General features: G+C 39.2%; 2 protein-coding genes across 2 annotated transcripts; both read left to right on the forward strand.

Annotated features, from left to right (window-relative positions):
• Window positions 1–1,068: 1,068 nt before the first annotated feature.
• Window positions 1,069–8,938, forward strand: gspt1l (G1 to S phase transition 1, like). Its single transcript, XM_087809100.1, has 13 exons — window positions 1,069–1,456; window positions 4,641–4,895; window positions 5,443–5,476; window positions 5,551–5,628; window positions 5,697–5,877; window positions 5,969–6,123; window positions 6,644–6,784; window positions 6,870–6,963; window positions 7,128–7,208; window positions 7,556–7,729; window positions 7,811–7,900; window positions 7,995–8,163; window positions 8,300–8,938. The coding sequence occupies exons 1-13, from the start codon at window positions 1,261–1,263 to the stop codon at window positions 8,350–8,352; spliced, it is 1,701 nt and encodes a 566-aa protein (XP_087665226.1). The 5' UTR covers window positions 1,069–1,260; the 3' UTR covers window positions 8,353–8,938.
• Window positions 8,939–10,653: 1,715 nt separating this feature from the next.
• Window positions 10,654–12,365, forward strand: LOC148065238 (transmembrane protein 238). Its single transcript, XM_087809346.1, has 2 exons — window positions 10,654–11,092; window positions 12,248–12,365. Exon 1 carries the CDS (start codon window positions 10,658–10,660, stop codon window positions 11,087–11,089), a length of 432 nt encoding a protein of 143 aa, XP_087665472.1. The 5' UTR covers window positions 10,654–10,657; the 3' UTR covers window positions 11,090–11,092; window positions 12,248–12,365.
• The last annotated feature ends 104 nt before the right edge of the window (window positions 12,366–12,469 follow it).

Here is a 12,469-nt window from a genome sequence, read left to right on the forward strand (position 1 = left end):
GCCTCTCGCCCTATGACACTGGGATAGGCTCCAGTCTCCCTGCGACCCAAACCCCGGGATAAAGCGGTAGAGAATAAATTAATGAATAATCTCATAACAAATGAATACAACTTAAATGTCGTGGTACAGTACTTTCTCAATACTTTTATCTCCTGGTATCGTATGAGATTAATCTCGTAATAAAGTATTTTTGTCTGAGTTTTATCTTGTAGTATTAGACAACTTTTTTATGTCATCATAAAGTTTTTGCGTTCATTTTTTCTCTCGTAGTATCATATAATTTAGATCTTATAGTACAGTATTTTTACGACTTAATCTCGTAGTATCGTACAACATTTATCTAGTAATAAAATATTTTGGAAGTCATTAATCTTATAAATCAAGTAATAAATGTATTATAAATAGATAGATAGATAGATATTTTATTCATCTCACAGAGAAATTCACAGTTCAGCAGCTTCAGAATATGTTACAAGATAAAAACATAAGAGGCATGGACGTCTATGTACAGTCTAAATATAAACTGAAACATATGAATACAATATATATATTTATATATATATATATATATATATAAATATATATATATATATATATAAAATATATAAAGACGTTAAAAAGTTACTATAAATTTATTAAATTACTATGATCTCGTAATAACACTGAAAATATATACAGTATAGTATATTGAGTATCTCTAATACTCGGTCATAGTATTGTATACGAGTTTAATCTCGTATTATTTTATTTTAGTGGCCCTAATAGCCTGTCGTGTTAAAGAGTGATGTATTAAAGAAAAAATCGCAATAAAGTGTTTAGCCACCATTTTATTTTAAGACGGTTTAAATTCAGTAGAAAACCCTAATTTAAAACAATTTAGGTTTATTTTAACGAAAATAACTGTTCCTTTAAAGTGATAAAAAGTACTACTTGGCACAGAAAGGAAATGGATTCTGGGAAATGTCGTTCTACCTGTCATCATATTTTCACAAACCCAACCGTGTCACGTTTCTACTAAAACTACCTATCCCAGAGTGCACTGCGTCAGAAGACGTCGACTGAGGGGACGCACAAGCTCACGCGGACTGTCTCTGGGAGTGCTGAGTCGAACATCCTCTGTGGCGACAAAACCCGCCAGCTGGACCAAGAGTTCGTACGCCTGGTGTCTCGAAGCGAAGCACCGACCACAGAGCGTCTCCCCCCACGAACTGTCGAGCTCATATCTTCACCCCCTGGTTAAAAACTTCTTAAAAGCCCGCGATGGAGGCGAAAGACACTGCCCCTGACTCCTGGGAACAAGAGGACGACGTGGAGGAGGCCACCATAGACGGACAACTGGAGTCCGCGTTGACGAACCTAAACGTGAACGCCAAACCGTTTGTGCCGAACGTCAACGCCGTCGAGTTCGTGCCGGGCTTCGCGGTGAAGAACCACACGGACGGCGCGGACCCCGCTGGTGGGTATAGACTGTCACGTTGGTTAGTAAGCTACATGTGCTAACTAGCCGCTGGTGCTAGCCCAGCCTGTGTTCACACGCGTCCGCGGCAAGCTAGCGCGTTAGACAACTTTTTTAGAAAATAACACAAATGACGACGTGAGACAAAAAACCGCACCGGACGCGGTTCGATAACGCGGCGTCAATAACGCGAGACAAAGTTGGTTTTGTAACTTTTAAACGGACGATTGAGTCAGATTTTACAAGAACCGGCTTCATGGCTAGTTAGCATCGCCATTAGCCGGTGTGTTGTACGTTCCTTTCCCCAGGTGTTCGCGCCGCCTATTGTGTGCTAATAGGATTTATTTAACCAGGCGTTTGTCAAGTGAACTCCTTTCTTCCGTTACTTTTTTATTCACATTCAGTAAGTTTTGCCAAGAAATGATCATTAGTGGTTGTTGGTGTGACGTGGTTTCCACTACGCACAGTTGGTCAAGAGTGGACCAGAAGTGGGTCAATGATAGGCCAAGAGAGGCCACAACCCAACAGGAATTATTAACAGTGTTCGTGTTGTTACAGGAACAAAAAAACACCATTCGAAATACTGCACCCAGAAATGTTAAACCCAATCAAAGGTCTTCTGACGTTTTACATCTGATGTAAAGGAGCATTTGTTTTAAATGTTTGTCCAAGTATTCAATATTCCAAGTGTATTGCTTTTATTTGTAAATGGATATTAGGGTGGCACGAACTTTTACACTATTCTTGGTAAAAGTGACCTTTTACATTCCTCTGGAAAAGAAAATACTCAAAGATCTCGAATATCACTTTTAATTATACACAGAATTATATTCAACTTTCTATTTTTGTACTTAAACCTTAAAGTGAAATATCAATCCACTGGTTACTATATATGTATATATAATTTTAAATTAAAGTTAAACAAAGTGTAAAGGCATTTACAAAGTGGAATTTTTTTTTTAAACAAATGACATAAAAGCTCTGCCTTTACATACTTAACATTGTGTCCGAAATTTCGATTTGTGAAAATTACATATTTAATGGCACTTGACATCTCCTGTCGTACTCCTTTTACCAGTTTCCAAGGGAGGAGTTTTCGACAGGACAATATACATTTAAATATACAGGACATTTGTCGTATTTCCCCATCCTCGGTTGTGAAACCGACAACGGTCCCGAATTCCAGTGGTGCAGTGTCTTTTAGGAACAAGTGTCTCACAGCTTTCCTCTGCACTTTCTCTTCTTTCCCCACCTTGTTTGTTTACTATACGCCCTAAGCTGAGGCTGAGTGCGCCCTGGTTCTGGCCAATTGCAAAGCGGCAACTGGTGTTTAGTCGTCTAATGTTGCGTCTCATTGGTTAAAGTGCGCATTTAGGAAAGCGTGGGTTGTACATTGAATCATTAGAAATAATCGCACATATTTTCATATGCACGTCAAACATGGTAATATCAAAATGACATTAATTTTTTGATGCATTTTTCAGCCCTAATGGATATAACTTTTCTTAATTAATATCTCAATATTTCCACCAGCTATCGCTATCAATACTATATGAATAAATAAATCGATATAAGGGGAGAAACTCTGAAAATGATCTCTAAGGAAGCTTTTATGATTGAACATGGGTCAGTGTCTTTAGCAATGTTATACAAGATAGCCTGGTTGTCATCAACTCGTATAGCATAACACTTATTTTATCGACAAACAAACTTAGCTTGGGCTTCATCGTACCGGGTAAAGAATGTGCATCCTCTCCCCCGTAGCAATGTACTGTTTGTATAGTGCACAGTTGTGTTCAGGTGAGGAACAAGTTTGTTGTGCTGCTGTGCTTCTCCGCGATTGGTGGGCCAACTCTGTAAATACACATCATTGTTTTTAATTCAAACACTACACAGGTATTTTTGAACATTGAGTTGAAGGTGTTAGATTGGTTTCTTGCTGCTCATTTAAACTAAGGTTGTACATGTCAATTTAAGCTTCATATATTTTATTTATTTTAATACCAGTTCCATTGTGAACACGTATGTATTTGCAATAGCCAAATTATTTGTGAATCAATTTGGTCAATTAGGTTAAACTATAAAACGAAAAAGACTTAAAATAATGTGGAATGTGTAAAAAGAGAGGGATCAGTGAAGACAATTGAAGTGCTGCATCCCCCAATTGTCAACCCCCTCCGAATAGCAAAAGGTAAACAAGAAAATACCTTTGGCTTTATATTTTCAGTGCGAGTTGTTGCTCCACAGGGTTAATGAAAGGGCCAAATCAATTTAATATATTTTGGCAAATCACAGGGAAAGATGTTGGGTCCCAATTATAACTTTTGTCAAGATAATTAACCTCTGTATTGTCTTAACAGATGACTCTAGTTTTAAATGTTTCCAATTTAAACTGTTGGACAGTGATATTCAGACAAAAATGACGTGATTGTGATACAAGGTTTCTGATACCAGAGAAATGCATCTCAACATAACAATTTGTGTGCCTGTGCATTAAAAGTTACTCTTTTTAAATGATGTTTGTGTACCTGGCAGACCACCCACACCAGTTGACAATCCTTTAATTGTGGTGTCAACATTTGGCTTCGGCTCTGTCCACGGGGATGCATGCATAAGTCTGTATCGTTTTCCCTAAAACTCAGCACTTTGAAACAACAGCAGGCCAGTACAAATGTACAAGTGTTCATTCTGCACCAGCTGTTGAGCTTATTTAAAATATCATAATGACCAGTTAAGGTCTTAAAGATCAATTGTTAAAACTTGTCAAGAAAACACAAGATCAAGCCGGGACGATTATTATTACCACACGTTTGCTAGTCGGAGCAAAACATTTTTTCTCCTGAATCTAATTGAAAAGTTGTGTCTTTGTTTGTGTCTTTTTTTTGTATTTCCCCGTTTTGATTAAGGAGGTTTTTCTAACTCAGTTAATTTAGCACTCACAGAAGGAATTGTGTTATTTTTAAATCTATTACTCCATTAACAACCTCCCAATATTTAGATAGACTGGGCAGTCAGTACATTGCATACTTTTCTTTTCCGCGTACATGTCTGCACAATAGTGTCGATGGTATGAGTCCATACTATGGTGGTTGGTTTTATATACATGTATGCAGTTTAAACGTTGTACATTTTATTAATTTAAGCAAACGTATATGAATATTAATTTAATATATCTCTTGGGCAGCTCCACTCGAGAACGGCGACTCGGTGATAACCTCCGAAGAGCCTTGGGACCAAAAAGAAGCCGAGCCGAACGAGAATGAACCAGGAGGTGTGCCCTGTGGTGATCGAGGACCAGCGGAGTCGGACGTGGTCATAGAGGCAACGGCTCCAGAGGTGACGGAGGAGGAAGAGGAAGTGCCAGTGAGCAAGGTTCCAGCTCCACAGACAGACATCCCAAGGAAGGAACATGTCAATGTTGTGTTCATTGGGCACGTCGGTCAGTGTTTTACTTTGTGCTCAAACGTCCATAATTTAATATTTAAATTACAAATGTTTTGACTTCGCTTTAGACTCGGTCATGTATTTTGTTGAACATGCTTAGATAGCAGTCACGATAAATCGTTCTGTAGTCAAGATGCAAGTCAAGGAACTGGAATGATCTGGAGTGTTCTTAATTATGGTCCTAAACATTTAAGTATTTGTGGTTCTTGTGATCTCAGCCATAATAGAATAGTTACAGAATGGTACGTGTCGTATTTATATTCATGTGACAGAACTAATTAGCTTTAATAGGATAAAACGCATCTATTTGGGGTCCATGCTGTTGTGCAAACACACTCATCCTTAAAAACCACAAACATAGTCCACAAACTATACCAACATATACAATTAAACTAAAACCTAGAACCTCCACAGTTTCACTAGTTGACTCACAAGAGTTTTCCAACAGCCAACTTTTTTGAAAGTATTTTGTCTCTCAAAATGTGTGTGGTATCATTGACCACTGCGAGTTAATGTATTAAATTTGTCTTGTTTTTCTTTAGATGCTGGCAAGTCCACTATTGGTGGACAAATTATGTAAGTAACCACATATTTTTGTTTTGTGTCACATGTGCTTGACGCTTTGGTCTTTTTTCCAACTACCCTACCAGGTATCTAACAGGTATGGTAGATAAGAGAACTCTGGAGAAATATGAGCGAGAAGCCAGAGAAAAGAACCGAGAAACCTGGTGAGTGTCCGAATCATTTTTGGATAGTTTGCTTCAGCTATTTTGACAACTGTTGTCTCGTTGTTCAGGTACTTGTCTTGGGCTTTGGACACTAATCAAGAGGAGAGGGACAAAGGCAAGACGGTGGAGGTGGGACGAGCGTATTTCGAGACGGAAAAGAAACACTTTACCATCCTAGATGCTCCCGGCCACAAGAGCTTCGTCCCCAACATGATTGGCGGCGCGTCGCAAGCGGACCTCGCTGTGCTGGTGAGTCCTTCACCTGCTGCAACTATCAACCGATGTACAATCACAGGCGTTTCCTTGAAGTGTTTTGCTGATCATGCATGTTTTTCTGCAGGTCATTTCGGCCAGGAAGGGTGAATTTGAGACGGGCTTTGAAAAGGGTGGACAGACACGGGAGCACGCCATGTTGGCGAAGACTGCTGGTGTCAGACACCTGATTGTTTTAGTGAATAAGATGGATGACCCCACAGTCAACTGGAGCCTAGAGAGGTAGGTTTAACAACAAGGACGGACAAAATCCTATATCAGTACTTGGGTATTTAAATCTAAATGACTTAAAGTTTGGATATTCCTTTGTGTTAAATCCTTTCCCCCGTGATGTTGGAAGCTTCTGTTCCTCATGTTACATTGTTATATTGTATTTGAGTGCCTGCAGCCCTTGAAGAGTCTTAAAATATATTTCTTGGTTACCATTTAAATGACCGTATTTAGCAAAACTGACCTTTTCTGGTTTTCCAATCTTTAGTCCTTTGTCAGGATTATTCTAAATGGTCCATTTGTGTGCATGAATAGCGGTTTGTCTGCATACAAGACCTGCGATGGCCTGACCTCTGTCTGTTTAAAAAAAAAAAAAATTGATATCCAAAAGATGTTCTCTTGGTTGTGACGATGTGTATTTTAGTTGCTCGATGTTATCAGCCTTTCTAACGCCTTTTCCCAAATCTCTTGAACTGGATCTTGGTGCCATGAAAATCCTAATCGTTAACTCTGATGTATAATCTGCCCTCAGGTATGAAGAGTGTAAGGAGAAGCTCTTGCCATTTTTGAAGAAGGTCGGCTTCAACCCAAAAAAAGACATTCACTTCATGCCATGCTCAGGACTGACCGGTGCCAACCTGAAAGAGCCCATCGACACGTGTCTGTGGTACACGTAAGTCCCCGCACGTGACCCCCCGCACGTGACCCCTGCACCAGCTGAGCACCTTCTCTGATCTCTTCATGTGCTGCCGTTGCAGAGGGCTTCCATTCATTCCACACCTGGACAGTCTGCCAAACCTGAACAGATCGAGCGATGGACCAGTTAGATTGCCCATTGTGGACAAATACAAAGTAGGTGTTTGGGTCGAACTTTCTATTGGTTTAACAAACGATACTGCACATGATATTGTCTGCCTCATGTTGCACTTCTGGATTAGCAAGTGATGAATTGTTAATTGTGGTTCAGTTGACATGTGCTCTCGGCAGCTTCGCTTTAATTGAGCGTGTCTTTCCAGGACATGGGAACAGTGATCCTTGGCAAGCTGGAGTCGGGCTCAATCGCTAAAGCACAACAACTGGTGATGATGCCCAACAAGGTGAGAGACGATTTATTGATGACCTCTGACTATTAAATTGTACAATTCTGAGTTCGGGGGCAGTAGTGGAGAGAAAGTATCTGAATGTTCTGTTCTATGTTAGTCTTTGTATCCTTTGTCTTTGTTGTTTTTATTTGATCTATGTTCTTTATCTTTAGACTTGGATTGTATCATCTTGTTCTTTCTCTTTATGTTCTCTTATCTTGTTTTTGATTTATTTTTTATGAAAAATTGCTGTATTTTCTGTGGCCATTTGGGGAAAAAAACAATTTCCCGAAGGAGACCTCCTGAGGATCAATAAAGTTTTACCTACCTACCTATTGACACTGACTCGTTCTGACTCGTAGCACGTGGTGGAGGTGCTGAGCCTCCTGTCCGACGACGTGGAGACGGAAGATGCTGGACCAGGTGAAAACCTCAAGTTGAGACTGAAGGGCATCGAGGAAGAAGAAATCCTGCCCGGCTTTATCCTGTGCAACGCTGAGAACCTCTGCCACACCGGCCGCATCTTCGATGCCCAGGTCAGCGCTCACGTCAACAGCATCTTTGGCTCCAGTTCAACTCGGACATGAATGATAAAGTGACTTCTTTTCTCTTTTCAGATTGTCATCATAGAACACAAATCCATCATCTGTGCAGGTTACAATGCAGTGCTTCACATCCATACTTGCATCGAGGAAGTAGAAATTGTGGTAATGATTTCAGCAAAATCTTAGAAGGATCGTCACTGAGTGTCGTCAAGCTGCACGTGTCTGATCTCCCACGTCTTCTTCTTCCTCTTTCCAGGCCTTTATCTGCCTGATAGACAAGAAGACTGGAGAAAAAGGCAAACAACGACCACGATTTGTCAAGCAGGACCAAGTCTGCATCGCACGTCTACGCACAGCAGGGACCATTTGCCTCGAGACCTTTAAAGACTTTCCTCAGATGGGAAGATTTACCTTACGAGATGAAGGTCAGTGAAGCCTCATGAATATTCATAAACGTGCTCAAATGTGTCGCTCACTGACCCTGAACTTCCCCACGGAGGTGTTTTTAGAATAATCGTTCTTCACCTCCACTCACTAACCTCCATGATTTGCTCTCGTCAGGTAAGACCATTGCCATCGGGAAGGTGCTGAAGCTAGCGAACGATCGTGAATAAGGACTTCAGAGCTGCTCGGAAGTTTGTGCCTGACGATAAATGGGCGGAGATCGAAGCCGCCCACACTGTGGTCCAGGGCGACGGCACATCCTTCTCACGCTTCCCCTCTTCCTCCTGTGTGCCGAAGATCAGCTTCAGATTTAAAAAAAACTTTGGAGATAAAGAAACCTGTTTTTAAGCAAACGAAGACCAAGAAGAAGTCCACACGAGTCGGCTTTCTCATATTGAGAGCTCAGCTATGCCATTTCTGGGTTAGCCCGCATTCCTTGACCCCAGTAGTCCAGTCTACTCTTCACATGATTCTTTCTTTTTCCATTCCTGCTTTCATCAATGACATTGACTGATGGCAGAAGTTATATCTGTACACAGATGTGGACCAGGATTTTTGCTTGGAGTATAAAACGTTGATTTTCAGAGGTAAAAAATAGTTTAAAATACAAATTGAAACCAAAATGTTTATCATGGGGGTTACCCTTTGCTTCTACCCAATTCTTTTGGTTTCTCATGTGTCGTTCCGGCCGTGTGCCGGAGCTAAACTGATGTAATTAAAACAACTATGACAATAAAATATGAAATTGGAGAATCATGATTTCATTTGACCAAGTCTGTGTTCTCAGTGAGGATTTGTCTTGGAACTGATTAGCATTAAATGAATGAGTTTGTGGCTGCAACGAAAGCATTACTTCTCTTGTTATGGTTGACATTATCTGGGTTTATATCACCACTATGGTAATTGGAATTAATTGCCAAGTTAACACCAGTTTCTGAAAGTTATAGTTGAATGTCTGCTTCTGGGCGTTTTCCCCACTCGGTTCTGTTATTTAGTGCCCGTGTGGATCATAGTCAATGTGATTATGCAGTGACCGTGACGTTTAGAAAAGTTGAAGGTTCCAGTCTCATGTTTTGTAATCCTACTTCCATGGAGCAGACTGTTCAGACTAGATCTTGTTTTAACACGTTCAAATTATGTTTTGAAGCGTATCCTTTAACAAACATGCCCTCCTTGGATGTATTTGTTAATGTTTTTCTTTTTATAAAATATCCCAGAGTTGATAAGGGAGATGAGAGGTGTGCTATTTACATACACATTTACAGAATACAGTTTGAAGTGTATGTCACTGTTACAGCAAGTATACTAAGATATATTCTAACAAATTCTATTAGGATGTTCATGCTTGAGACCTTTTCTGTTATTTAAATTAAATCAGCTGTTACTTTTGGAATTACCAGATAATGTAAGGCTTGCATAGTTGGTTTACAAAACTTAATTTAAATTTTAAAGAAAACATGGAATCTAGAAAATTATATAACAAATTAATTGAGTAAAAATGACTACAAAATGTATTCAAATCACAAACTTCCATTCAGAGTTTTGGTAAAATGACCCAACCAGGAAGTAAGAACCATAAATCGTGAAATATTATTGGTGTGATTAATGAAGAAACCTTTGACCTACAACTAATCATTTATTATATTATTCAAGCACTTTATGGATCCACTTGATTTAGATGCCAAACACGTCCAGGTCGGAGGGAAAAAAATCCCTTCATGGCTGGAGTAAATTAGGGGCCATCATTTTCCTAAGTGATCAATTATAAATAATAGTCTTGTCTGTAGTATCTTGGGGTTTTGTTCACAAGTCAGGGTAAGATTGAGCAACCTCAGTCATGAGGTCTCTTATCAGTTTTGAAGAAAGAGCAGAGCCAGAAGTTGAAGGAAAAAAAGTATCGCAGTTTTTTTTTTTCGTATATGATTAAACATAAATTTAACTCAAATAATAAAAATGAAAGAAAATTAATAAACATAAGCCAAATGGTATATGTGGTAACAGCACTAATGGACACAGTATATACTTTATTGAGTATTGTTCAGATTGTTAAAGCAAATAAATATTACTTACTTACAAAAATAACAAAATGAAGGCTTAAATAACGATCTATCTTCATTTATTTGGGTTATATTACCCTTGTTTTAAATAGAAAATACATATATTTTAATACAATTAGCCGTTATAAAATGTGAATACTGATATTCAACACCAAAATGATTATTTTAATTTTTTAAAAACAAAGAATATGCATAGTTGTTTTTTATTTATTTATTTATTTATTTATTTATTATTTGCAGAGTGAAACAATCTGTCCAATACAAACATTCGGACGGAAAACTAAAACAATAATAACAAATTTATATCCTGAATGATAGCCTTTTAATAGGGTTCAAACTCGGCGCTGACCACGCCCCTTACCTGTCTCACCTTACCGTGCAACGCGACACCATCCACACAGAGTGCGAGTGCGCGGCCATGGAGGAGCAGGAGCACCGGGGTCTGGGTCGCTGCGTGTGCTGCTTCTGGCTCGCGGTGGTCTTCGACGTCCTGGGTCTGGGGGTCCTCCTCATCGGGGTCTTCGTGTCCGTCTTCTTCTCGGACCTGCTCATCTACGCGGGCGCCATCGTCATCTTCCTCAGCCTCATCTGGTGGGTCTTCTGGTACTCGGGCAACATCGAGGTGTCCCCCGAGGAGCTGCGGGACGACGTGGGGCTCCTGAAGAAGGACAAGCTGGCCGGAGGGGTCCAAGGGGTCATGAGGCGCCTGTCCGGGCGGGTGACCGGCAGCATCAGGAGGTCTCTGCGCAGAAACGGGGACCGGAGTAGACCCGCGGAGACCCCGACGGTGGTCGTTGCTATGGAGACGATGACCCCCGCTGGTGGCAGGAGCGAGGCTCCCCCCTCATGACCGGTGAGGTTTTTTTCTTGTTATATTTTTTAATAATTTGTATTTAATATTGCACCAACGATGTGGCAATAACTATTATATTTGTGGATAAAACTTCAATAACTTCCTATTTTTCATGACGATCGATCTATTTCCTCTTTTTTCTTTTTATTTCCTGACCATGACAATTAAAATCTTTCATTTATAAGTAATTTCACCATCAGAAAAACAAGTGCTTTGTTGATAAAAAGTTGAAAAATACTTTTCTAAAGTCCTAAACAATTGTCATTTGCAACCTTGTCACATCATAAATAAAAAAACATAAATAAAACTTAGGGAAGTTTATGACATCTCTTACATGTCGCTTGCTGGTCTGTTTTTGACAATATTTGAATCCTGTGATGTTACTTTCTGCTTCTTCGAACTGTCTTTTACTCACTTAATAATGCACTATTTACAGTAATATTTCTTGTCAAGTATTAAGCTAAACTTAAAGATTTTATGTCACTTTATGCTGCTTCCTGTTCCTGTTATATCGACCAACCTAGTCGAGTATTTGACCTTTTCCACTTAAGTAATTTATCATTAATACTTTTTATCAATATATATATAAATAACGTACCATACATATAAAAATTCCGTGTTCATTATTACATGTTGTAATTAACACATTTATGGAATTTTCTGGGTTAATTACTCCTTAAAATACTAAGTTCTGTTAATACTGATATTCGACAAAATCTAATTGGATCTCATTCAAGATGTTGGCCTTTCAAGATGAGGTTGTTTCAGAGAACTTGGAGGGTAGCAAGACAGGAAGAAAGCACCACAAAACACATCCTTGTTCTGCTGTGGTTTATGAAAGAAACGAGGAAACTGGTTGTGAATGATTAAAATAAAGTTATCTGTAGCATTTAACATCAGGTCCACAGTTGTGAAGGACCTCAAACTGCATCTAAAAATGCCTGAAATTAATGAAATCCACATTTCTCTCTTGTTTCCATGTGACTTGGCTTTGATGAGAATGTAAAAATCTGTTGGCGCTCACACCAGACAATTATTAACTCTGGCTTCAGAGACACACCTAACTCAAACAACGATTGTTGACATTTCCTTGTAAATCAACCCACTCAAGCCTCCGTTTTAAAACAATTTTTATGTTTTTTTTGTCATTTACAGGAGTGAAAAAAAACAACTCAGAGAGATCCTGAAAAGAGACAATCCTGTGGATTTGTCATTGTGCCTTATTTTTGCTTCTGTGTTTTTTTAGTCAAGTGTTTACGTTTGTGTGACTCAAGACTTTACTAGTCGTGTTTTGAGATGAATTTCTACTTGAAATAAAATGAATCAAACAATCTTGTTCTACTGTTTCAGAGAAAGGAAAGTCTATGGTTATCACCA

This window comes from Callionymus lyra, chromosome 15 (assembly GCF_982586985.1).
Source record: "Callionymus lyra chromosome 15, fCalLyr1.hap1.1, whole genome shotgun sequence".
Lineage (NCBI taxonomy): Eukaryota > Metazoa > Chordata > Actinopteri > Syngnathiformes > Callionymidae > Callionymus > Callionymus lyra.